Below are 25,927 nucleotides of genomic sequence, written 5' to 3'. Positions count from 1 at the left end.
AGCAGCTCCTGATCAGCCCAGAGCACCTGTGGGAGAAACACTCAGGAACAGATGAGCTGCATCTGCTGAAACATCACTGTTGTTCTCATAAAGGTCTTTCACCTTTACCTGCCCTGTGCCAGGCTGGGTTGGCATCCCTGGTGAGGTTTGGGGCTGTGCTTGGGCACGGCTGGGTGTGTTCTCTGGTGTGGGGCATCCTGTGTGAGTTGGCAGGAGGGCTTGCTCCCTTTTCCCACTCATACAAGGAACATCCTGAGCCCCCTAGTTCCCCACTGCAGTTCCCAGCGCAGGGGAATTGTTCCCTGTTGGCTGTCTGGGGAAGGAGAGGAGCCGCTGGTGTGTTGGGGAATGGAGGGAGCTCTGGAGCCTTTTGTTTTTCGTGTTGGTTTTGCAATGTTTAACCATGGGCCAAGTGCCCAGGGTAGTGTCTGGATATCTGAAACTGAGCTTTTTAAGTGTGAAAAAAAGAAAAGAATGGAGCCCTCCACAAGGGAAGATCCTTTCTCCGAGATGTGCTGCTGTGGGCTCCTGTATCTTGTAGGTCTTCACATTTATCAGATGATAAATGTGAATTAATCACATGCAGGGATTCCTTCTCTTGCCTGAGGATTCCCCTTTCGGTCTTGGGCCAAAACAGAGGTCAGAACTGGGGTGAAATGCTCCTGTCTTCTGCCCCTGTGGTTGTAAAATACCAAACTTCATTTTTGTTGCTGTGTTAGTCAGAAAAAAGGAGCTGTGGCTCGGGATTACTGTGTCAGCCTTTCAGTTCTCTGGCTCACAGCAGCTTGCCTCTAAATTCTGCTTCTTGGTATATTTAGATGTACTGAAATGCTTAAAAACAAAAAAAGGAAAATGTTTACTCTTATATCCCTGACATAACTTAAAATACACACTGGGGGAAGCAATGAAATTTAAGATGACCAGTCTACGGCAGCCTCAGTTTTATCCTACTTTCTGCTGCTTTCAAGCCTGCCAGGGAAAGAGAAACAAATTCTATGCATCAAGTTTATGCAACAACATCAGCTTCCAGCCTTTCCCTCAGAAATCATTCTTGTAAAGTAATAAAATTCAGATTATTTCTCCAAGCTGTTGCAATACTTGCTTGGAGCTATTTAAGTCTGGCTCTGGTGTGCTCAGAGTATCAAAGTGGCTGTGTCTTCAAGATAAATGCATATTTAGGCAATTTATTAAAGCTCATTTCTCTATTGTCTCCTGGCACCAAAGCTAAATCTATAATAGCTGTTTTCTGGAAAATCTTAGTGCAGCCTGACTCCTCGTTTGCTGCTTGGCTGTGAGGCTGCATCCACGGCCATCTGCCATTGTGCAGTTGGCAGGTGGGGAACACACATCTTAAAAAACATTGCTTTGACTTTCCATTGCAAAGGAAGGGCTGTCGAGAGCTCTTGTGAAGCATCTGAGCCCCAGAATCCGTCTGCTCTCAATTCCAATTCCACCAAGGCTGTAGGGCCGAGGCAAACAGCTGCATTGTGCCGAGGGAGAAAGGCCCGTGTTTTCTTTGGCCTTGTCAGAGGTAGGACCTGCTTTCCAGAAGGCTGAAAAGAGTCTCCTTTTAACAACTGCCTGAAATGACTAAAGACTGTTGTCTTTCCCACTGCGTGAGTCACGTACAACAGTGCTGCTAATTCCTAGTTTTTTCTTGTGACAGCTCCCTCTTGTTCTCTAACTGCTTTTAAACAAATGCAGATGTTACCAAAGCCTGGTAACATCTACGTGCTTTCACTTGGTGAGGGGGTTTTACAGGAGGGAGCACAGGAGCTGCCTGGCCCCAGCTGACCCCTGCAACACCGCAGTCCTGGGGAAGGAGCCAGGCTCATGCTCAGGGTGATGCTCCAAATGCTCCCAAAGGAAAAGTATGAGCCATCACTCTGCAGTGCCAAGTGTGGCTGCAGTGTTTAACCTAATATCACATCCTCTGGGTTCACAGAAATGTTATGGCTTGTGAAAAACGTCCTTCCCTCGATAGCAGTGGGTACAGGAATCGTTCTTCCTCACCTCGCTCAGGGAAACCTTGAGGGATGGGGAAGGATTTCTCCAGAAGCAGTGGCTTGGTGACATTCAGCAGGTGTTGGGACTGGGGGATGGCCAGCTGCTTCTTTTCACATGTCACCTTCAGTCCAGTCATCCCTGTGGTTCACCCAACTCCAGAGCCCTCCTGCCACCAGCTGAGCCTTCCCCATGGAACCAAGTTCCTCGGCCACAGGCAGAGCCATCTCAGCTCCCCCAGCACTACTCCCAGCTCTTTCTTGCTGTTCTCTGCATTCCTAAAGCAGGTAAAGGGGATGCAGTGACATCTGAAAGCACATTTCATCTCACAGATAAAGGATGAGTGTCATGCCATAGCCTGTGTCGTGTTCCCAGCCCATCACAGCATCTCTGAGACCAGGAATTCCTGTGGAAGTGACAGAGCAACTGCTCCAAACACTGCAGGGGGAAGGTGCTTATGGGCAACACCATGTCCAAGAGCAAAGGCTGAGCTGCTGCTTGGAGGGAGAGCACCCAGAGCTGTGGCTGTTGTGGACACCGTCCTGGCTGTATGGCAGGAGGGGAGCAGCAAGTGTTGGAACACAGAATTCCACCGGCTGAGCACACAGTAGCCAGCTGTGTCTGAAGGGAAGCAGCCCACCTGCTGCCAGTCATTGTGTGAAGCAGATTCCCAGCCCACTCCACCTGATTTCTGTGGATAAATCCATGCCTGGCAACACCAGAAGTTGGGAGGGAACCTCTGGTGGCATCTTTGTGCTGCTTTAGGGCACTGTTGATGGCAAAGGCATGTCCTGACTGGGTTTGGTGATCCATGGCTCAGGTACCAGGGTGGGGGCTGGCCCCGGGAAGGAGAGGGATGCCTGAGATAGTATTTTGGGGGGTACTGGGGAGTCTGTGTCACCCCAGGGATGGTGCTTTGGGGAGTAGTGGGGGGGCCTGTGTCACCCCGTAGATGAAGGGGATGCTTGGGATGGGGCACCGTGCCAGCCCAGGGAAGGAGGAGGATACCTGGAATGGGGTTTTGAGGGGTTTGGAGGGGGTATGTGTCACCTCAGGGAGGAGGGGTATGCCTGGAATGGGGTACTGGGAGGAGGGTCTGTGTCAGCCAGGGAAGGAAGGGGAAACCCGGGATGGGGTTTTGGGGGGTACTAGAGGGCTTGTTCCAGGCCAGGTATGAGGGGGATGCCTGGGATGGGATTTTGAGGGGTTTTGGGGGGTCTGTGTCACCCCGGGGAGGAAGGGGATGCCCAGGATGAGGTTTTGAGGGGTACTGAGGGCTCTGTGTCACCCCAGAGATGAGGAGGATGCCCGAGAGGGAGTTTTGGGGGGTTCTGTGTCAGCCCGGGTAGGAGAGGAACGCCGGGCATGAGGCATTGGGGGTCTGTGCCAGCCCGGGGATGAGGGGGATGCCCGGGAAGGGGTTTGGAGGGTTTCGGTGGTTTCGTGTCAGCCCGGCGATGAGGGGGATGCCCGGGATATGGTTTTTGGGGTGTTTGGGGGGGGTCTGTCCCATCCCGGGGCGGGGCCGGGGCGGTTCCCGCCGCTCGCTGTCTCGGCGCTCGGCCGCGCGGCCTGGGCGCGCTCGGCGCTCGGCGCGGTGTCCTGAGGGGGCGCGCGCGGCCTGTGGCGGCGTGAGGGGCCTGTCGGGGCTGCGGCGATGGTGAAGCTCACGGCGGAGCTCATCGAGCAGGCGGCGCAGTACACCAACGCCGTCCGCGACAGGGAGCTCGACCTGCGCGGTGCGCGGGCCCCGGCGGGGGCTGTGCCGGGAAGGGGCCTGCGGGGGCGGGGGGCTGAGGGCTGGGGGGGGGTTCCTGGGGGAGGCCTGGGAGGGTGTTCCTGGGGGAGGCCTGGGAGGGTCTGTGGTGGATCCTGTGATGGAATCTGGGGCTTTCCGTGGGAGGAGGCGCCGCAGCAGGTTGGGGAGGTTGTTGGAGGGGCTGCAGTGAGAGAGGTTGGGGACTGGGGGGGTTAAAGAGGCTCCTGTGTCGGGGAAACGTGGGGAGAGGTGAGGAATTATAGGGTCGTTGGGGTTGGGAGGGCATTTAATTATCTCGTTCCATCCCCCAGGGAGGGGAAATTGGGGGAAATGTGGGAGGAGGGTGCGGTGGAGGGGGTGGGATTTGCCCCCAGCAGGGGGGATGTGCTGCAAAGGTGAGGGGTCACATACAGGGAGGGGCTTGGGGTGTCTGCTGAGGGAGAGGGATTGAAAAAGCCACGGGGGCTGTTGTTTGAGAGGGAAAATTTGGTCTGTGAGTGGTGTGGAGGAGTCAATCCCGAGGTGTTTTGACTGAGACTTAGCATCTTCGGTCCATCCAGACGTGCCCCCCACACGCTCTGCTTGCTCTGTTCTGCTGTGCTGTGGGCACCACCTGATCCCTGCCTTGGCCTCTCTCCCCAGGCTATAAAATCCCAGTGATTGAGAACTTGGGAGCCACTTTGGACCAGTTTGATGCCATTGATTTCTCTGACAACGAGATCCGAAAGCTGGATGGGTTCCCCCTGCTGAGGAGGCTGAAAACTCTGCTCATGAACAACAACAGGATTTGGTAAGGGGCTGTGTTTGGGCCAGGTGGGACCCTGGGGCAGAGGAGGATGCTCCTGGGAGAGAAGTGTATGTGACTGTCAGTGCTGGGTAGGTGCAGAAGTGTTTGTTTTATGGAAATAAAATAGAGGTGCTGTATAAGCCCTCTTTGATTTTCCTTCCTCTTCCAGTGCAAAAGTCAGTCTTTGTTTTTCAGCCAGGACAACGAGGTGCAGAGTTTGAAATTTGGCCAGAACTTTACATTTCTTTAATCATCCCCATAAAGAGAAGAAAACAGGGATACCTGCAAGTGCACGAATTTCAACCGATATTGCACCCAGTGCTCTGGTATTTATTGCCAGCTTTGTTAGGAAAAGTGTTGTAGTGGGTGCTCACCCAAACTTCTGCCAGTGCCAGACTGGGTTGTTTCACAGGGCAATCCTCTGTGTTGTCATGTTTCTGTGTGTGTTTTCACCACTGCTAATCCCTGGCCTAAATTAAACCTTTGTTTTTTGTTGTTCTTTAGTCGGATTGGGGAGAACCTGGAGCAGGCTCTGCCCAGCCTCACAGAGCTCATTCTCACCAACAACAACATTGCTGAACTGGTAAGCTGTGGTGCAGGATAAAGCTAAACAACCTTAAATTTGTGAGTTTTATCTTTCTAATTAACTATTTTGCTGACAGTAGTGCCATGTGCTTTAGGTAGTAGTTGGTTCTTTTTCTTTAGAGTAATATCATGTGGATTTGGTAGTAGTGGTGAACATACTTAAATGAACATGATTTGCAGCTTGCACAAAGCTTAGTAGGTTTCCTGTTAAAATACTTGCAATACTTCTAATTAATCTCTAAAATAGATAAGAGTTCAGGAACTTTGTTTTCAAATATTTGCTTTTTCACTAAATGGACTTAAGAGTTTCTTGCTGTGCTCTCGTTACCCAGGGTGAACTGGATCCATTAGCAACTATTAAATCACTGACTTACCTGAGGTATGTAATCCTAAAAAGAAAAGCTGCTCTTCCTCTGGTGTTTGAACTCTGCTGCTGGCCTGGCTCTTTGCTTTGGTCTGGAATGTTCTGCTTTTTATGAGCTGTGACAGATCCTTTATGTCTAAAAATTGAATTAATAAACAACGTTTCCACTGCGCTTCATAAACATCTGGTATTTAATGTCTGAGGCTTTATGTCACTGAGAGGCTGCTGGACCAGTGAGATGTAACATCTCTATAAACCAGCAAGGGCTGAGGTAAACTTGACCTTTAAAAACCTAAAACCAAAGGGTTTAAAGTTTTGGTTGTTCCAAAATACTTTAAAATATGTGTAAGCAAGGACTTTTCTGTAACCTTACATTTGATGTGAGGGACAAGAAGAAAAGTAGTTTGTCCTATGATTTTTCAGTTGATAAGTGTCCAGGTGAGAAATGTGATGATTCAGTTATTTATTTGGGGTTTTTATTCTTATTTTGAGGTTGTTCTTTTATGTCCTTCTTCAGTAAAATCTACTTATTGATGAAGTGCAAGTTTATACTATTGTTTCCATTATACTGAAGAACTGTCACTAGGCTTTTTTAGTGGTGTTATTTGTTGTCTGTTACAGCAAAAGCTACATGAATGCATTTCAAGTAAATTAATGTATTTCAGTACAAATGTATTTTAAAATATATTAAGGACTTCTTTATAACCCTTATTTACTTTATAGTGTTTTAAGGAATCCTGTAACAAATAAGAAGCATTACAGATTGTACCTAATCCATAAAGTTCCCCAGGTCAGAGTGCTGGATTTTCAAAAAGTGAAACTCAAAGTAAGTCTGCTTTCTTTTGATTTAGCACTTTTTTTTTTTTTTGCATTCTTGAAAATTCCTCACTAACAGAAAGCTTTTTGGCATAGCTGTAAATTTTATTGAAACTCTTTAAGTGGCTCTAAAACACGCTCCTTGTTTTCTTTCATAGTTTCATTCTGTTAAGGATATAGTCTGTTTAATTATGTGTAATTAATTTTTACTGCCTTTGTTCAGTGTTATTCTTTTCTGTCCCTCTGGTATTGGTAGAAGACAGACCTCTAGAGAAAGAAATGAGCAATCACACAGAGCCCTCAGCTCTCGGTGAAGTTGAATGTGGGAAAGAGTTTAATTTTAAGAGCATGAGGTTGATACATCTTTGAGCTTTTTGGGCAATGTTTATCTGCTTGTTCTTACATCTGGTCCCCACGTACCAATTTCAATGATGAAGATGAGCCAAAGTGTCTTTTCTTGGCAAAGGCAGGAGCTTTGCAAACTGTGATGTTCTCAAATTAACTCTGTGTGTGTGGTATCGCTGTAGGAGCGACAGGAGGCAGAGAAAATGTTCAAGGGCAAACGGGGTGCACAGCTTGCAAAGGATATTGCCAGGAGAGCAAAAACGTAAGATAAAATACACAAATTTACACTGGCATCCTCCTTCAGAAACACCACTTCCTTCGTGTGCAGTATCAGGCAGAAAACTGGAATATCAGCTGCTTGGCAGGATGCCTTAAAAGCTTTGGGAGCCAGAAGTGCCTTGTCCAAGCACCCCGAGTTTTGGATGGTGGTGAATACATCTCAGGAAAATCTTTGAAAGAGATCTTTGGTCAGGGTGGATTCATTGAAGTCAACAAGCAGGAAACATACATTTTATTTTTTCTTTTTGTTATTTAACTGTAGAGAGGTGGCCATTGTCTATTTTATGGGGTTTTTTTCCCTAGATGATTAGTAACTAAAATTTTTTATTTTGCCTGGGAATATAAACTGTAAAATGTGCTGGAGTTATGAGGATAAATGCAGATGAAAATCTTTAGTTAAGCTATTACAAGTATATGTTTATTTAGTTTAAATCTTAAGTTGTACATCGTGTGTTTTGTTTAATCTTTGATCAGCCTATTTGAAAATAAGAATTCAGATCATGTATGTCAACAGCATTTCCAAATTCATAGTTAAATAAAAAAATGTCTTGAACTTATGTAGCATTTAAAGCTATAATAGATGGACTCCAGCTGTAGTTTGTGAGTGGAAAGGAATTCATATCTGTGATGGTTTTAGAACAAGCAGCTGATTGAACTAAGTAGCTCAATAAACATGAGGAAAACCTTTCTATAGCTGCAAGAGAGGTTGCAGCACTCTGGTGCTGGGTCAGCAGTTCAGGAATTTCTTTCCAGCTCTTTCTATTTTGACATAGTACAGATTTTTCTCTTTTTTTCCTTAAAGCAGTAGCAAATAACCTTTTCCTTTGGAGTGTTAAGATGACACCCAGTCTAGCATAGGCTTTAATATATTCTGTTGCAGTATCTCATTAGACACAGGAGAACAGGAAACCCAGTTTCAGTTACTCTTTGTTCATCCACCCTGCTTTTGTAATGGCAACAGACCCTCCTGAGTGTTCAACAACATCCAAATCGAAGAGCTTTTGTCAACTGCCTAATTAATAGCTAAGTTCTGCCTCTCTTTTTGAGCAGGTGAAAAGGTGTGGGGGGGGGAATGGGACAGCAGGACAAGGTGCTGGTGTTTCTGAAGGAGGCAATTCTTCACTGTATCAGTTTGTTAACAAAGATAAGATACTACACCTGATTGAATGAAATGCTTCCAAACCCAGTTTGGAAACATTTCAAGTTAGAGAAGCACCAGTTCTTCAAAAAGTCTAAGTGGTCTTTATTTTTCCTTTGAAGCTTTAATCCAGGGGCTGGTCTGCCAACTGACAAAAAGAAAGCTGGGCCCTCCCCAGGGGACGTGGAGGCAATTAAGGTAAATGTGTCAGGAGAAAAGTGGAGGAGAAAAACTGTGGTGGATCCAAACTGAACAAATGTTTCCTTTGTTCAGACAGACAGATCGGTGTGTCCTGACTTTTGGTTAGGTGCTTTTTCTGTAATTTTTCTTCTGACTTACCTGTTTTTTGAGAACTTAAAATGAAAGTTAGTCTGAGCTTAGAGTTCTCCCAGGGGAGAGCAGTTTGTTTAATAAGGAGAGAAGCAAAATTGTACTTAGAATTTTCTAGAACTAGGATTTAGTAGAACTTTCATAGGAGCTTGGAAGAAAAACCTGTTTCTTATGTTAATTCTGGGCAGAGCGAGGTGCTGAGTGTGAAGATTCACTGTGTTCTGTGTCTGTTTTCAGGCTGCCATAGCAAATGCCACGACTCTGGCTGAGGTGGAGCGACTGAAAGGTTTGCTGCAGGCTGGGCAGATCCCTGGCAGAGAGCGAAAATCAGGTCACTTGACTTCTGTTACTCTTGTTTCCCAAACAGAATCCACCTTTCTGATGCTTTATGCAATCTCAGTAGGGACTTACTAGAAAAGGACACTTTGGGAGTTGAAAAGCTCGTTTTAGATGAGTGTAACTATCATTAGAAGGACTATGAAGCACATCCTTTACTCTTAATTGGTGTAGGATCTGCCTGGCCTCGAGTGCAGCTCAGGGCTGTTCCTGTACTCCCTCCAGAGCAGGTGCCAAACAAGGCACTTTGCTGTATTGGATAGCTCCAAAATTATTTTTTAAATACTTAAAAAATATTTTTTAAAATGAGATTAATTACAAAGTCCATCTGGACTCATGCTGAGTGTCGGTGCCTGGGGTGTGGGTGCAGCAGTGAGTCCCTGGAGCTCTCCAAGCACACACAGCCCATGGCAGGGTCCACACGTCACCTGTTTGCTGTGTGTCAGTGCTGCTTGGATTTTCCTTCCTAATGTTTTTAAGAACTCCCATTATTACTCCTTCTGTGCAGAGGGGTGGGAAAAGAACATCAACGCCTGTGACAGCTGCCCTGAAACTCTGTCATATCCTTTCAGGCCCCTCGGAGGATGGCGAGGAAGAAATGGAAGAGGACACGGTGCCCAACGGGTCGTAGCCGGCTCTGGTGCTGCCCCGGAGCCCTTTCCTGCCCCACTCGGGGCCCATCGCCCCCGTCCCTGCACATTTCGGTGTCCAATAAACCAACGGTCCCTTTTTTTCCCCGTGGTGTCGCGAACCCTTCCCGGGGCGGGCGGGACCCTCTGCGCGCCCTCATTGGCCGCCGTGCGCTGCCCCTCTGCTCTCATTGGCCGGTGCAGCCGTCATGTTACCTCAGCGCGCTGCCGCGGTGGCGCGTGGCTTCCTGGAGTTGGCTGCGGACGAGGCGGTGATTGGCGGAGCGGGGCGGCGCCCGGACGTGAGGCAGTGACGGACAGGGCGGTGATTGGCGCTGGGGCGGTGCATGGGGAGGTGGTTGGCGCAGGCGGTGACAGACGGGGCGGTGATTGGTTCAGCCGGCGGCGGACGGGGCGATGATTGGTGCAGCGGGCAGCTCCTGGACGTGAGGCCGTGACGGACGGGGCGGTGATTGGCTCAGGCGGCGGCGGACGGGGCGGTGATCGGCGCGGGGGGCGGGGCCCGGCTCAGGGGCGGTGCCGGACGTGAGGCGGCGGCGATGGCGGCAGTGCTGGAGCCAGTGCTGGAGCTCGGCGGCGATGGGGCCGCGGCGGGGCCCGGGCCGGGCCCAGGGCCGTCGTTGGGCCGGGGAGGTCTGGAGGTGCTGCAGCACACGGGTGAGGCGAGCAGGGGCCGGGGGTGCGGGCGGGGGGCGGCGGGGCAGAGGGCGGGGCCGGGCGGGCCGGTTCCCGCGCGGGCCGCGCTCACTCCCGGCCTGTCCCCTCGCAGTGGCGTCGCTGCTGTCCAGCTATGGCTGGTACATCCTCCTGGCCTCCGTCGCCGTCTATCTGCTCGTGCAGAAGGTGTCCCGGAGCCTGGCGGCGCGGTCGAGCGGCCCCGGAGCGGCTGAGGCGGCGGAGGGTGAGTAAATAGAGTAAAATAAGGCCCCGCGCCCTCCCCGGGGCGGTGTTTGTGCCCCTCCGGGTCCTGCCGGCGCTGCGCGGTCCGGGCGGGGTGTCTGACCCTGCTCGGACCCACACGCGGGTCTGGAGTCGGTTACAGCCCAGAAGAGGTTCGGTCCTGAGGGATGCCCATGGGGAGCGATGCTCGGGATAACAGCGTCAGCCCACTGTGAGGGAAGAGATCGCTGGGAAAAGCTGGACCAGGAGAAGTGTTTTTAGAAGGTTCTGAAGGAAGGGCTGTGTCCGAAGGGACGTGTTTGGGAGTGAAGGAGCAGGGCGCTGCAGGGCGGGGGAACAGCTGCCCCTTGGTGGTGCGGGAGCTGAGGGAATGGTGGCTAAAAGCTGTTGTGGTCACTTACCAGATAACTTTCAAACTTACCAAACAAAACCGAAACGTCCAAATCTAAACCCAGGGAAAAATATTAACATTCATTTTTTATTAGTATTCGTTATTTTTCTTCAAATTATTCCTTCCCAGTTCCTGCTCTGGCAGCGCTGTGTACATTTGGGGTGTAGCAGCCTCCTGTCTGTGTTATCTCAGTGAGTGTGGCACAGGTTGCAAGGCTTACACAGTCAGGAGCCTGCTGTAAAGCACAGGCTGTGCCTGTGGATCTGCCAAGTCCACGAGTGCTTGGCACTCATCCCTTTGGAACCTTGAATGCGGGGCCCCAGAAAACCTCCCTTGCGTGCCCTTATCCCACTGCTGTTCTTTTGTGGTGCTAATTAAGTCGTGGTTTAACTGCCAAAACTGCCTGTAAAGTGAAATTACTGAAAGTGCTGACATTTGTTTCACATAGTCATCACTGGATGGTGCAAACATATAAGGAGGCCAACAAATGGGGAGATACTTCAGCTGCTGGGGAAAAAAGGAGAGCAATATTTGCCTTTTTTGGGGTGTAATTTCAATTTTGATTTCTCTTAAAGGCCAGTCATGAAGAGAAGTGGTGACTCAGTGTAGGTTTTCCGAGACCTCCAGGTGTCTCTGGAGAGATGTGTCATGTTAGTAAGTGATTTCTGTGCTGGTGGGGTGTGTTAAATCCACTGCAGCACTGACACAAGCAGGACCTTTTGTGAGAAGGAGTAGGAGTGAATGTGGGCTGGTTTGCCTCATCCTTCTGCGTAAAAGAAGTTCTCTGGGTAAAAATGGGATCCCTGTCAAGCCTGGGTGATATTTCTGAATTTATCTGTATCAAACAAATGCTTCAGAAATAGAAGCAAGTACCCCAGAAGTGTGAAGTTAATTTTTTATGGGTTAGTTACATCGTTGTCCTTATTAATTAAAATCCTGCTTTAAAATGTGAAAGCATGATGAAATTTAAATCAGCATATAATTTACTGTAAAAGATTAGCTGGGAACTGGACTTAAGCTGTGATTTTCTGCAAAACAGCTGCAGGGAGAGATGTGAGCCTTTCCTTGTTATAATTCTTTAAGGAGATCATCTAGAATTTACTTTGCAAACTCCTTCCCAATTTCCTAGAGCCTGATGTGGTGGTAAGAAGGCAGGAAGCTTTGGCAGCAGCTCGCCTCAGGATGCAGGAGGAGTTGAATGCACAAGCAGAAAGATACAAAGCAAAACAAAAACAGGTAACCAGAGAGTGCTTCTTTCTTTAACTCATAAATTTGTCATCAGGTACTTTGCTGCTGTTAAAGAAATTATTATTCCATGTTAGATGCAGACAAACAGGAGACTCGTTTTCTCTGGAATGTTGATGTAATTAATCTCTGTGAACTTGCTTCTCCACAAGTGATTGTGTGCCAGGGTCACTGTGGGCCTGATGTTGATTTTTCCCCAGGTAAATCTGTACCTGCAGGGACTTAGTTGTGTGTGCAGTGAATGGCTGCAGGGGATTTACTGGCATTTAGATTAATTGTACCACTGCATACGTGTGTTGTTTGTTCTTAATGGTAAATGTGGGTGTTTGTACCTCAGCACTGCTGCAGTTTAAGGGTTTGAATTACAGTTTGAGGTAACAAAGAATAGCAGATGGCTGTGTGGGGCAGGGCAGAGGGGTGGGTGTGATCAGCAAGTTAGTCCCACCTCTTCTGTTTAGATTAGATGTTAGGAAGAAATTTCTCCCTGTGAGGGTGGGGAGGCCCTGGCACAGGTTGCCCAGAGAAGCTGTGGCTGCCCCTGGATCCCTGGAAGTGTCCAAGGCCAGGCTGGATGGGGTTTGGAGCAACCTGGTCTAGTGGAAGGTGTCCTTGTGTGGAACAAGATGAGCTTTAAGTCCCTTCCAATCCAAACCATTCTGTGATTCTTAACCATTAATTTCTTTGGTTTTGTGGAGAAATTTCTCTAGAAGAGAGCTGGGAGAGTTGTTGGTAATGAATATTGGGATGTAAATACGTAGCTGACTCTCTTCTGAGGAACCCCATGTTGAGCATTGAATTCCTGCCATAGGCAATATTCTTTACTTAGTACTTTTTATAGGCTCAGGATTTAAGCTTGCCACTTGGTTCTGTTTTACTTTCAAAATGTTTTAAAGCATCAAGTGGCCAAAAGAAGCTGCAGACACAGTCTGAGGAGGGGAACATCCAGACACAGTCTGAGGAGGGGAAGATGTGGGTGTGTATAAAAGTAAATGCTTCCATAAGCTCAGAGTTACTGCATCACATAAAGGTGGATCCCTTGGGGTTTGATGAGTCTGTTGTAGATGTTTCTGAGGATTCTGTTCTGAAATCTTGTATGTCCTGGATTTTTTTCTGTAGCTTGAAGAAGAGAAGCGGAGGCAGAAGATAGCGATGTGGGAAAGCATGCAAGAGGGGAAGAGCTACAAAGGAAACCTGAAACTGAATCAGGTAACAACCCTGTTAATCAGATCACACTTGTATTTATGTGTTTAAATTAACTGAAATTCACACTCAGTAACTTTCTGCTTCTCTGAACAGCAAGAAGCACAGTCTGGTGCCTCCACCTCAGCAGTCCCGAAATCTAAACCAAACAAAAAGCCTTTGCGAGGAGGTGGTAAGTGTGGGATCCTTGAGACACCCTGAGCTTGAAACAGAGCATTTATGCAGCTGTGTCTGTAGTCATTGCACAGACTTTTTGCCTTCTTCAGTGAGGAAACAAAATGTGCCTTACAAATGAGCTCTGTATCTCTGGTCAGCTGGTCTGCTCTGCACTTTGTGCAAAAACCTGTCAGGAAGTTTTTGTGGTGCTTTTCCCCGGGAAAACAGTGCTCCAGGTTTTTTGTTAATGCTTTTGCCATAATTTACTGAGATTTTTGTCACTCAAAATTGCAGATTTTTACAGTATTTCTGGGATGCCTCCCCCATTATTGTAAAAGCCCAATAATTTAATACCTGCTCTGTCTTTCAAGCACCCATAGCATGAGCGAAATGCTGGAAGTAAATTTGTAGATTCAGGAAGATGAAAGACTTAATTATGCAAAATCTGACCTTATTTGTCAGATACCACAGTAATGACCTATTGAATGTATAAATCCTGCAGAGTTTATCTTATCAACTGTCACAAAGCACCAGAAGGTCTCACCATTAAACTCACTGTCACCTGCTGAAATTATCTTGATGGATGAAACGCTTTCTGTGGCCTCACGTTGTCCTTGTTGGGCTCTTTGCCATACACTGGCCATGCAGGCAGTCTCCTGTCTCTCCTCTCAGCCCAACAGCCTGTGCCTTACCTGCAAATGCTGCTTTGGGTATATTTTAATTACAGTTTTCCATAGTGTAGTGGATCGTGTAGACAGCCTTAATCATAGCAGGCTGAAAGGGAAAACCCACTTAGCACTGAGTAAGTCACTTGATTAAATGTATAAAAGCTGCAGATTCTTGGTGAAACATATTAAACCTCAATAATACTGGAGTGATGAAATTTCTGCTTTGAATATTTTTTCTGACATTTGAAGGAATCAAGAAGTGTGATGTCTGATCCTGTCAGATACCTTTGATAGCTCTCACATGGGATATTTACCTCCCTGGGGGTGAGTAATGTCTGGGTAATAGCTGTGCTGAGAACCAGGATCAGGGCTGAGGCACTTTTCCAGCTTCTATCTGTCCTAGTTTAATCCTAAGCAAAATCTTTGCTTAAGTAACCAATTATAGAGTTAAAGGTCTTGGATCTTCTCATGAGGTGAAAGAACCATCTGCACTGTTCAGCTGCTGAATTAAACTAGAAAGTGAAACTTGGCTACTCTGAGAAAACAAATTTCGAAGATGAAGGTGATGCTGGGAGTTTCAGTGGAACATGGAAACCTGCCTGGTTAACAGTGCTACCAAAATGTGGGTTCTTTGCTTTGTGCAAAACAAACTGAGGACATTTGCCAGGTTGTGTCTTTCTGAGTGTGTCCTGAAATGAGGTTACCCATGGTTGCAGCATTGGGATGTTCAACTAAAGTGTATTTGCCTTACTGCCTATGCTTGCCTTTTCAAATTCTCTAAAAAAATACCTTGCACTAGTAGTGAGTGGATTTACCTTTTGACCTTCAGAGTATTCCATGCAGGTCTTATTTAAGTTCCTGACCATTAGGGCTCTTAGAAAACAGTTACACTCCCACAGTTTACTGTAAAAGCTGCTGTTACTTCTCTGTTTATCCTGCAGAGCAGCACTACAGCTTTAGTTCAGACTTAGAGAAATCAAATGGTAATTAATTTCAATTTAATTTAATCCAAATTGATCAAATTAAAACACAAGTGTTTTGCAATGGCTTTTACTGTTAGCACTACAAAAATAAGCCCTCTCAAGTCTGGATATTTTCTCTGCTTTCATTTTCCATAAAATGCTGCCTATGTAATAATTATGAACGAGGCGTAAGTAATGGTGAGATTTATTTTTGGTGTTCCTTGTGTGCTGGTGAAGGGCTGTGGAGGATGACTGTTAACACAATGGATTTCTCTTCTGTATTCCCAGGCTACAACCCACTGTCTGGAGAAGGAGGTGGAACGTGTTCCTGGAGACCAGGCCGGAGAGGCCCGTCAGCAGGTGGATGAGGTTAACCTCCCTAGTGCCCCATAGCACTAGCAGGCTTCATCTTACCCACTGTCTAACTGCCTAGAGGTTGCCTGTCACAGGAACTCCTTTGGGGCTGGTTTAGTGCTGGTGGTCACTTAAAACAACCTTTTCCAAACTGCATTGGATGGTCCTACACAAGAAAAATACCTGGTCCTCTTACAGAGGACAGAGAAACAATTCCAGCATAATCAGTTATTTTTCACTCTTCTGTAGAGAGGGAGCTTAGTCTCCAGCCAAGGTGAATCACCTGGAATTGGTAGATCTGGGCTCTCTGGCTCTTCAAAACACTGGCCTCAGGCAAATTTAATTATCTACACTCTGTTTACCTCTGTAAAATGAGGATATTAACATATGTTACCAGATCTACTGTGTTTGTCTGGAAGGTCCTTTAGAGATGAAGGATATTATCATTTGCAAACACTTTGAATTTAGGCAGAGGGACTTTCAGGAAAAACCCAGGTGATCTGACAAGCGCCACGGATTTGCACTGAAGGCCAGTTATTGCAGAAGAGTCTCTGTGACAAGTCAGCTTGAATGATGTTTTCCTCATAAATGGTAAACAAACCAGTGAGGATAACTGATGCTAGACATGCTAGACAGCAGATGGGGGGGGTTCTTGCTATTCCTTTTTTTTTTTTTTTTTTTTTTTTTTTTATTTCAACTGCTTTGTAAAAACAAGACACTGTTAATATTAAATATGATTGCAAACAAATGATAAATCTAGTACTTACAATCTCGTGGTTTTTCTACAGCATCTTTTCACAGAAGGCAGGTGTTCTAGTGCAATAAATGTGTATAAAGCAGGATGGGAGATGAGATGACCCTGCTGCCAGGTTGTGCAGCACCCAGGCTGAGGGTGGTGAGTGCTGAGCTGAGCTCTGGCCAGTGAATGTGTCACACTGGCAAGTGAGGGGCTGCAAGGAATAAGTGTGTGGTCTTTATCCTTCTGGTGTATATCCAGATAGAACTGCTCATCATAACTGAGCTTTGCAAACATCCCATCCCCTTGATTCACTCTCTAGCACAAAATGCAACAGACAGATAAAATCCAGGCTGTCTTTGGAAAAGAGTGAAACAGTCCCTGTCAGCAAATTACAAGTGTCCCTGTGTCCTGTTACTGAGCTTGTTTGTAGGCACTGGAGTGTGTACCAGTGTTCCTTGTGGCTTAGGGCTGCCTGAGCATGTTTCTAAAGACTTGCTCTTGGAATCCTTGTGTTCATCAATAGGTACAAATGCCAACTTTGAATATACTGTTCATGTGCATTAGATATTCTCTTGACTATAAATGAAACAGGAGCATGCTACCAGTGAGTTTTAAAGTTGCCAGATATTGAAATGGAAAGGTGAAGAGCCTTTTGCTTTAGACCTCAAAGTATGTGTTCAAGTGTGTGGAGATGGTGAAGTGGGAATGCTGTTGATGTTCCTATGGAAACTAATTTCCTGGCTGTTGTCCATTTTGATATGTAGACTTAAATTTCTATCATTGTAACACAGGTATGTAAGCTCAGATTTTAATCTTTAACAAGGCAAAAGAAAACTAGAGGTGGGGAAAGATATTTTCAAGGTCTGAAGATTCCTCCTCAGGAAAGAGGACTAAGTTGTAATCTCACTCCTGCCTTGGGGAACATCTTCCCCTTGTGCTGGGGAAACAGGCAACAGACTGATGTGTTGTCTTCAGAAAAACAGCTGGGGGAGGTTTTGTCTTAATGAAGCAGAAATCCTTGTGCTGATAAAATGGTTAGGATGGGTTGATTTAATTCAGTAAAAACATTTTAAGAAATAAGCAGGTCTGGACTGAGCATGTGCTAATCTTTCTCTGTGACTCAAGACTTGCTTCTGGCTAGGACTAGGGATATGGCTTTTTGCCCAATTCTGAGATTTATTAGGACATACCCAGTAAGAATGAAGTGATTTACATGTTTCTGGAAACTTCAACCTTCTCTCTCCCCTTTTTTTTTTTTTAATTTTAATCCTCAAGTTCCTAAATTTTTCTTGATCAGACACTTCTAAGCTATTAAACAGTGTGGGAGGAAGAACCTCAGTTTGTAAAACTTCTTTCTTGGCTCATAACCTGCACAAGATGGAAGGGTTTTTCCTCTGACTTCAAATGGAAAGCTCTCCCTTGATCACAAACATTATGGAAAGGTGGTTGCTTGCTGCTTTATAGCTTAAGAGTGAAGCATGCAGAAAGCATTAGGTGAAAGTGAACTATTTAATGAATCCATTGTTCCTGCTTTGGTATGAATTCCCAAGAACTTGAATTATGAAAGATCATATTAAAAAGCCTTCAGGAGATTTCTTTTTCCCCCCACTAGAGCAGTTATGCAAGAAACCTCTTGCTCTACTAATGCAGATGCTCTGGAAATACCTTTACCTGGAAGAAGCTGGGTAACAAACTTAAGAGTTAATTCAAGGCTATTAAACATCTGTATAATGGTATTTAACCACTGAAGAGTAATGTATTTTGGGTTTTGAAAAATCCTAGATCAAGCAAGTGTTCAGAGGCACAAAATTCCTGAAAATGTGCAGCTAAGTATTTTTTATTGCTTTTGGATGATTTATATGCTGGAGGAGCAGATTTTTTTGTTTTCTTTAAGTTGCAGATGAGATCTGGTTTGTGCATAGTTCTCTTAACTATTCATCAAGAGATACAGCACTGGAGTTAAAACTGAACAAAAAAACCCTGTGTTGTCACACTCATAAAATTTATTTGGCTTTATTTATGCCTTTCAAAAACACTGTGAAATGAGGGAAAGATTTTAAGAGAGATATTGTGTACTTGGGCTTTTAAAAAAATATGTTGCTTATGCTGGAAATTTTTAATAGACAGCAGAAGATGGACTTGGGGGAGTGAGGGCAATCAGGGAATCTGTCAGCAGAGTTGTTCCCAGGCATTCCAGAGTTATCTGTGTGTTAATCAAAGATCAGTGTGAATGAAAATGATAATTACACCTGTATCTGCAAGGAACAGCTGCCCTTGCAGAGTCTGAATGCAGGTGTGGGATGCCAGTACTAACAAATTTCATCTGCTGTGTTTTATGCAGGTCTGTACTATTTTGACTCAAAAAGGAGTTGGGCCGTGCTCAGACTCTGCTGATACTCAACTCAGGTGTTTAAATTAGGGTGTTTTTTCTTGGGTTTTGTCTTATTCCACTCTCTAGAAGATGACCTCACATTCCAGAGCTCTGTGAAGGAGGATGGCATCCAGCCTGACAGTCTCCTGTACATTTTACCAGCAGCCCTGTGGTTACTGGCTGCATCTAGACCCCCCTGACGCTGTTCTTTCTGCCTCCTGATCAACCAAGTTGCTCCCTTCTATGGGTGATTGTGTTTTTGCAAGCCTGGCTGCACATCAGCACACATCTCTGCATCAGATGGATGAATTTTGCCCTTGTACAGGCTCAAAAGTGGCAGCTTTTAAGGGATCAGTTTAGCCAGGAGTGGGGCTCAGTGTGTTTCTGTCCACGCTGTTGCTGAACACTGAAACTATATAATTTCCAGCTGTAAAAAAAAGCTGGTCTAGACTTGGATGGGCTGAAGCCTTGGGTTTTTCTTCCCCCCCCCCCCCCCCTTCCTTTGTGGAATGAAAGCTTGGCTTTTGAAACAGCTCTGCAACCACAAAGGAAAAGCACACGGCTGCTGGCTGGGTGGTGTCCTGGCCCGGCTGCACCGTTGTAGCTGATTTTGTGGGAGCTTCCAAGCCAGCTGTTCCACGCCTGACACACACCCTGCCCATATTCCCAGCTCCAGAGCCAGCAGCTTCAAAAACTTCCGTTATTTTTTTTATGAAAACCCGATGTCTGCAATGGGATAGGTCCCCTCAGCTCAACTTTGGGGGGGAAATGCACATTTTCGTTGCAGGTTTCTGTTGCGAGGCACTGGCAGGTGGGCAGCTGCTGTTCTCATGTATTTACTCCTGTCATCATTTGTGTTTTGAAAAGCACTTTCAGCACAGAGCAGGATCTCCACTGATACATTTTCATTCCTCCCTCTGTGTCTAGTTTACTGATAGTTTGCTGATCAAGGTTCTCTCTGTGTGCTGGTTGCCAAGCTGAGCTTCCGAGCTGGTTCTGTGAGTAACAGTCATGCAGGAATGGCAGGGAAAAGAACTTAGAAAATTATATTTAAAGAGAATGGAAGGAAAATCAATATCCTGAAATACCTGGCCTTTCAGTCTAGTTCTAGTGCTCTGCATTAAAATGGGGAGTTACCGTTAGCTTGGCCTAAAAGATGCACTTTGAAAAAGCCAAACCTGGGTCCTAAAGCTTCATCTCACACTAGAGGGGGTAACACTGCCTGTAAATTCCATTTCATGGATAATGTAATTGCCACTTCTTCAGCTGTTCTGCATTTTAGGTTATCACATCTTGATGTTTGCTTTTTAAATACACATTCTAGACTTTTCCAGTGGTTTGTTGACTCGGATCTGGTGGCAGCACGTTAAAAACAGATCACCTTCCCCTCCGTGCTGCAGAGCTCGAGTGCCTCTCCTGCCACCCGGGCGATGAGACCTGGAGGCTTGAGCAGACGCCTGAGGGGCTACGTGGGGAGCAGGAGGGGTTTCCATCACCTCCCAGAGCTCCCGAGTCCTAACTCGGCCCCGGGAAGGCGGAGGCCGGTGCGCTGCACTGCGGGGCCGGGCCGGGCGATGGCAATGTCGGGCCGGCTTGGAGCAGGAGCGAGTGGTGACAGTTCTCCCTCAGCCCCTTGAGCGGCACCTTCTGAGTCATTCGGCTGAGAGGAAAGCCTGGGTCTGGTCTGTGGCAGGACCAGAAGAGGATGGGGAGGGAGAGAAAGAAGTGGGTTCTGGAGCTGGGGAAGGAGTTTCTGCATCATTTGGGAAAATGCAACGGTACTGGAAATACTGTGACAGAGACAAATGCTGCTGGTTGCCCAGTGAGATTTTTTCCACCATGAGTCTGCTACCTTGAGTATATGAAATATGCTCATTTTCCAGTGCCTGGGCAGTTTTTACAGTATAAGTACTGGAACATTCATAATTAAAGTTTCTGGACCATTCGGGAAGTAGTTCACTTCTTTAACTATTATTTTAAAATGTGGTAAAGAGCGTATATTGTAGAAGGTACATCCTGCAAGTATTGGAGTGGGCCCATCAGAGATCAAAACCAATGAGAAAGAAGTGGTATAATATAAGATAGTCCCTTTTTCCTCTACAGGGCAGAGTTTCCTCTGTGGAAGAAATTTTTTCATTTGGTATTAAGGTTCTTTAGTCCAAAAGGATGAGATCTATTCTGTATGCACACACACACACAGACACCAACTCACCGCCTCAAGGACTTGGCTTTTTCATTGTTTAAAAATAGGATTACTGTTTTGTTAATCTGATTATGAATCTAAACCATGTGGGCCTGTCAAGTGGGCTCTTGCTGGCTGGTCCGGGTGCTAATCTCGCTGGAGTGAGTGGGATGGGAACATGGAGAATGAGCACACACAATGTGCATCCTCTGCAGATTTTGGAGAGCCCTCAGAATATTTCCTTAAGCCATCCCACATGGAATAGAAAACACGCTGCATAAAAATGTGCTTATGCTTGTATACAGTGTTAGATGAGAAAAATACCATGCCTTTAATATATAGGAGCCATAATATATAGTGTCAACTGTTTATTGAGACTAAGAGCTGTATTAATAGGGGAAGGCCCTTAAAGGTGATTATGCAGTATGACCCTTCTCTGCCATCCAGATTAAAAACATACTTAGGCAGGTAACAGCAGGGTTACATTTCCACTGGAAGAAGTAAGCTATTCTCTTCAAGTTTTCCCTTAATCTGCTTTTTTTCCTTTTTTTTTTTCCAATAGTGGAAACAGCAACTGCTGTATGCAAGAGCAGGGGAGGGGGCAGGAGCAGTAGAAGGGGCATTTGCCTGCCAGCACTTTGGAATGTGAGTTTGGCACAATAAGTGACATAAAGGGAGGCACTTGGATGTGCACCATGGTGTTCCCAGGTGCCACCCCCTCCTTATAGCTGGACATCTCGGCCTTACAGCCAGGGGTGTGATCTCGTGTGGTGACAGCATGAAGTCTGACAGTGCCTCCTCTCCAGGTGGCACCAGGAAATTGCCCCTTCCTTCTCCTGCCCCTTCCCCAAGTGTTCTCACCCCCTGCATTGAATAGCTCCAGGACTGTGATTGCTGTGGAGGTGCAGGGGGGTGGGAACACGCCGAAGGGGAGCTCGGGGCTGAGGAGGTCTAACAGGGCAGTGTGCTGCTCTGCTTCATCATTTCCATGTGTGCTGAACTTGCACGGAGTTTTCAGTTCTGATGACTAACTTCTTTTCTCTGTGGGAAGAAGCCAACTGACAGCTCCCCAGCCCCAGCCCCAACCTTTCTCTTTTTTATTGCCTTTTAGCCACGCTAGCTCTGCCTTTTCCTGTAATTCATAGGCCACAGTGGCTTTCCCTTGAATCAGGAGTTTTTTACAGCTGATTTGGAGCACGCAGAGCGTAATCCTGTTCCTGCTTATGGACTTGCCACATGTGCCTCTCTTGGAAAGGAGTGGCCTTACTTTTTATTTCAGCTTGAACGACTATTGGTGTCCTGTATTTTAGGCTTGTGGGGAGAGGGGAGCAGCAGAGTTTGGTGAAGAAGCTTTTCAAAGTGGACTAAAAGATGTGCAGAGTGACACAGGCTGAGGATAACCCCAGACTTCATGGAAAGGGATCAGGGTACCTGTAGTTAGAAATAATAGTGAAGCATTGCAAACCTTGGGAAATAGAAAGGAATTACAGTAGTGGTTGGGAAGGGGGTGGTAAGGACAGTCCAGCTGGCCTTTGCCAAGCAGTGGTGCTCCTGCCCTTCCCTCACTTGACCCATCTTGTGTATTCCAGTTTGTTCTTCCTTTCCCTCTTTCACCATATAGTTCTTCTCTTTGCCTTCCCACAAACACACATCTCAATACCTCTGTGTTCTGCTCATGGGCAACTGAAAGGAAAGCGCTCTTTTTTTCCTATTCGTTGCTTGATTTCTTATCTAGTTTCTATTTATCTTTAGTTCTATGGTTGTTTATTACCATAAATTGTGGTGGTCTTTCTGTTCTTTGTTGCTCCTGACATCAAGGGTTCGCCGGTGCTGACCTTGGTATGAGGATTGCACCATTAGAAGAGCAATAAACCCCCACAAAAGCATTGTTTTCAAGACATGTCATCGAGTTCTTTAGAAAAGCAGATTGTCTTATTACTTGCTCAATCCCAGAAGTGATACAATTACTTGTGATACATGGATCATAAAAATATTTTAGGTATGGCTTTCTTTGGCTTATTAATGTAGAGTATTAATTTGTTAACGGCTTCCTGTCTTGCAACTGTTCTTGCTCAAAAGAGCAGGCTGCCATTACACCGAGACTTTTCTTCTTCTCAGCTTGTTGTGGATGACATCATGATATAAATAAAATGCAAAATGGCAGTTGGAAATGCCGAAGTGGGCAGGAAATGGAAAAAACCCACAACGATAAGCAGGAGGTCAGTGGGTTGTACTTCTGTTAAGACTGGAGGGGTTTTTTCCTGTGAAATGTGAAGGTTTTGGGGCTGCAGTGTTTGAGGCTGAAGCGCTCTGTAGATGAAAAGCACGTGGAGAGTCAGTTTGGACAAAAGAAAAAGAAATCTTTGCTCAATAAAGTCTTCACTCTTGAGCAGTTGCTGTAGCCTGCGGATGGAAACAGACTGACCTATTTCTGGTCGAGTTAATTAGCAAGGTGGGAAAAAACGGAGGGCTGCCTGTGCCTTCACTCCCTGGCACCAGGGCATGTGCTGCAGGAATGCATCAGTGCCAGGCAAAGGGGGCTGGAAGGCTGCTCCTCCCCACCTGCCTCCCCTCCGGCTCTGCGTGTGCCATGGGGCAGGGCTGGGGCTTGGGCAGCAGGAACTCCGACCTGGTGCCTATCCTGAGTCAGGGTCCCAGTGTCCCAGTGCCTTCCCATCCTGGACTGAAGGGCTGGTGTGCCAGTCCTGGCCCCTGAGCCAGGGCTCTGCCCTGGGGTCTTGGCGGAGGGTGCTGGGATGCCTGTCCTGGGGTTATGTCCAGGGCGTCAGTCCCCATCCCCAGATTTGGGCACCCGTGTTCTTTTAGCCTCCTGTCCCAGCCTCTTGATCTGGGCAGCTGGTCTGATGTTCTGGTGTGCCAGTCCCAGGGTCCCAGTGTGGGGTACTGGATCAGGATCCCTATCCCCTGTGTGGGATGCTGGATCAGGGTCCCTATCCCCTGTGTGGGATGCTGGGTCAGGGTCCCTGTCCCCTGTGTGGGATGCTGGGGCAAGGTGTTGGCCCCTGTCATAGAACCACAGACTGGTTTGAGTCGGAAGGGACCTTAAAGTTCATGTCACCCCAACACCCCTGCCGCGGACAGGGACACCTTCCACTGGACCACGTTGCTCCAAGCCCCGTCCAACCTGGCCTGGCACACTTCCAGGGACGGGGCGGGACGTCCCGCTCCGGGGTGGGGCTTTGCGAGCCGGTTGCCGGTCCCACCGCGGCTCCCGCTCCCGCTCCCCTCCTCCTCCTCCATCCCGTCCCCTCACCGGGACCTCCTCGCGGGGTCCGGGGGCGGCCCCGGGGGCTGCACCCGCGGCGGCCCCGCCACCTCGGCGGCGTCCGGGCGGGGCCAGGGGCCGCACACGGCGCCTGTGCCGAGGGGCAGGGCCGGGGAGGCGGGCGGCCCCCCGCTCCCCTCCCTCCGCTTCCCGTCCCTGCCCCTTCCCCCATGGCGGCGCTGGGCGCCTCGGCGCGGCTGGCGGCGGCGGCGGCGCTGTGAGCAGCGGGGCCGGGCGGGCATGGCGGGCCGCGGCCGCCGCGCCTGGCTCAGCGTCCTGCTGGGGCTGGTGCTGGGCTTCGTGCTCGCATCGCGCCTCGTCCTGCCCCGCGCCTCCGAGCTGGCGGCGGCGGCGCGGCCCCACCGAGCCCGCCCGCAGGGCTGCCGCCCGCCGCCCGCCGCCGCCGCCCCGCCGCGCCGCCCCGGCCCGCCGGCTCAGAGCTTCCTCTTCGTGGGGGTCATGACGGCGCAGAAGTACCTGCGGAGCCGCGCCGTGGCCGCGCACCGGTGAGAGGGCGGGGAGGGGGCCGAGGGGCTGCGGTCGGGAGGGCTCGGCGGGGCTCGGGTCCGGCGGGCTGCCTTGGGCTGGGGTCTGTTCGGATGGGCTTGGGGTCGGGTTGGGTCGGGTTGGCTTGACTCGGCTCGGTTTGGCCACGTTGAGCTGAGCTGGGCTTGGCTCGGTTCGGTCCCATTCATCTGGGCTCGGCTCGATTCGGTTTGGCCACGTTGAGCTGAGCTGAGTTTGGCTCGGTTCGGTCCCATTCATCTGTGCTCGGCTCGGTTCGGCCGGGCTGGGCTCTGGGCACGGCCGGTCCCCCCGAGGGACGAGCCCCCGGCCCGGGATGCCCTTGCAGCCGGGATGTCCCCGCCGGCCCCGGGGACCGCTCGCCCTTGCCCGAGGCAGGTGTTCGCGATCCTCGGGGCACGCTCAGCCCCGGCTCTCCTCGCACCGTCCCGGGCGCAGGGAGGGAGCCCCGGGGCGCTGTCCGGGCGGGTGCGGGGTGCAGGAGAATCAGTGCCCCGAGCGCTCCTCCGCTGCCCGGGCAGGTCGGCGGAGATGCGAGGGATCGAGGGAGTCGCATTGCCGCTCTCACAGGGTCTGGTTCAGCCAAGTGCTGCCTGGCAGGTGGCCCCAGCGGCTTTGCCTGAGGGTCAGGATGCCCCACAACAGCGAGGGGGCACCGACCGCTGGTCACCGAAGGGGGCACGGGCGTCCAAGTGCCTCGTCCCTCAGTGCTTCTGCCTTGGCACGGCTGCGCCTCGCTGGTGCAGTCCTTGGCTGCTGCTTCTGGGGAGAGCTGACAGCCTGATGGGAACAGTAATAAAGTTTGGAGACCGTTGTGACCGTCTGCATAGGGAAGAAAAGACCACTGCACCAAGCCAAAAGCATGTGCTTGGGAATGAGACCCAGGAAAGGCATCTGGGAATAAAGAGTAAAACCCACCTTTACTCGCCATAGCTGCTGCTGAGGCTGGACCAGGTAGTGAAAGAGCTTGGATGAGGGAAGTCAGCTTGGGTGAAACACTCCAAGCGTTGGGCCGGTGGAGCTAATGCAGGAACTGGGGGCTCAGAGCCGAGTGCTTGTTACCTGAGCACACCTATTTTTGGAGCAGGGGCGATCTTTGTGCTGCTTGCTGTAGCCCGCGGCGTGGTCTCCAGCTGTAGCTGGGTATGGCCGTGAGTGCTAACAGGAATTCTGTCCAAAGCCTCGGCAGCATCAGGATAATCATCTCCTCTGTGAAAGACGTGTCTGTGGCTTTGGTGAAACACTCTGCTCTGCTGAAATATGCTGGAATATGCTTATTGCTCCGGCGTCCGCGCCAGCAGGCAGTGCTGGGAGGCTGCGCGGGAAGCCTGGCTTGGGAAATCTGAAAGAGTTAAGAGCTAAAATGTGAGCTCGGGTATAACCCCAGCTCTGGCTGAGCACTGCACAGCCAGCACCATGGGAGGAGCAGCCAGGAGCTCTGGAGAGGATCTTTAATAAAACATCCCCTTTAGTCTTGTGCTGGAACAAACCCTTCTCCGTCTCCCGCCTGCCCTGGCTGAAAAGTACTTGGCCCTGTTGGCCAATAAGTACAGGA

General features: G+C 48.6%; 3 protein-coding genes across 5 annotated transcripts in view; all 3 read left to right on the top strand.

Annotated features, from left to right (window-relative positions):
- Nucleotides 1-3,586: 3,586 nt before the first annotated feature.
- Nucleotides 3,587-9,478, top strand: SNRPA1 (small nuclear ribonucleoprotein polypeptide A'). The gene is made up of 9 exons (XM_051797130.1): nt 3,587-3,743; nt 4,406-4,553; nt 5,055-5,133; nt 5,468-5,514; nt 6,223-6,325; nt 6,843-6,922; nt 8,200-8,275; nt 8,645-8,738; nt 9,316-9,478. The coding sequence occupies exons 1-9, from the start codon at nt 3,662-3,664 to the stop codon at nt 9,372-9,374; spliced, it is 768 nt and encodes a 255-aa protein (XP_051653090.1). The 5' UTR covers nt 3,587-3,661; the 3' UTR covers nt 9,375-9,478.
- A 411-nt stretch (nt 9,479-9,889) lies between these two features.
- On the top strand, nt 9,890-16,036 carry SELENOS (selenoprotein S). Of its 3 annotated transcripts, none has more exons than XR_007906179.1 (7): nt 9,890-10,050; nt 10,163-10,294; nt 11,814-11,920; nt 13,046-13,135; nt 13,226-13,301; nt 14,427-14,575; nt 15,204-16,036. XR_007906179.1 is itself a non-coding variant. In XM_051797131.1 (6 exons), exons 1-6 carry the CDS (start codon nt 9,933-9,935, stop codon nt 15,281-15,283), a joined length of 603 nt encoding a protein of 200 aa, XP_051653091.1. In that variant the 5' UTR covers nt 9,896-9,932; the 3' UTR covers nt 15,284-16,027. The 3 variants fall into 3 exon arrangements, 1 of the variants encoding a protein (XP_051653091.1); XR_007906180.1 differs by lacking the exon at nt 14,427-14,575 and adding an exon at nt 14,203-14,277 and having other exon boundaries at nt 9,891-10,050; nt 15,204-16,033; XM_051797131.1 differs by lacking the exon at nt 14,427-14,575 and having other exon boundaries at nt 9,896-10,050; nt 15,204-16,027.
- A 7,773-nt stretch (nt 16,037-23,809) lies between these two features.
- CHSY1 (chondroitin sulfate synthase 1) overlaps nt 23,810-25,927 on the top strand; it is a 77,465-nt gene continuing 75,347 nt past the window's right edge. Inside the window, exon 1 of the mRNA XM_051797119.1 lies at nt 23,810-24,353. Coding sequence (XP_051653079.1) covers nt 24,088-24,353 — 266 coding nt within the window. The 5' untranslated portion in view covers nt 23,810-24,087. The remainder of the gene's footprint in view (nt 24,354-25,927) is intronic.

Source organism: Manacus candei, unplaced genomic scaffold (assembly GCF_025592945.1).
Source record: "Manacus candei isolate 608988 ecotype Guabito, Panama unplaced genomic scaffold, ASM2559294v1 h1tg000046l, whole genome shotgun sequence".
NCBI classification, from domain to species: domain Eukaryota; kingdom Metazoa; phylum Chordata; class Aves; order Passeriformes; family Pipridae; genus Manacus; species Manacus candei.
The sequence above is the reverse complement of the archived record's forward strand: the minus strand, read 5'-3'. Positions and strand labels throughout refer to the sequence as shown.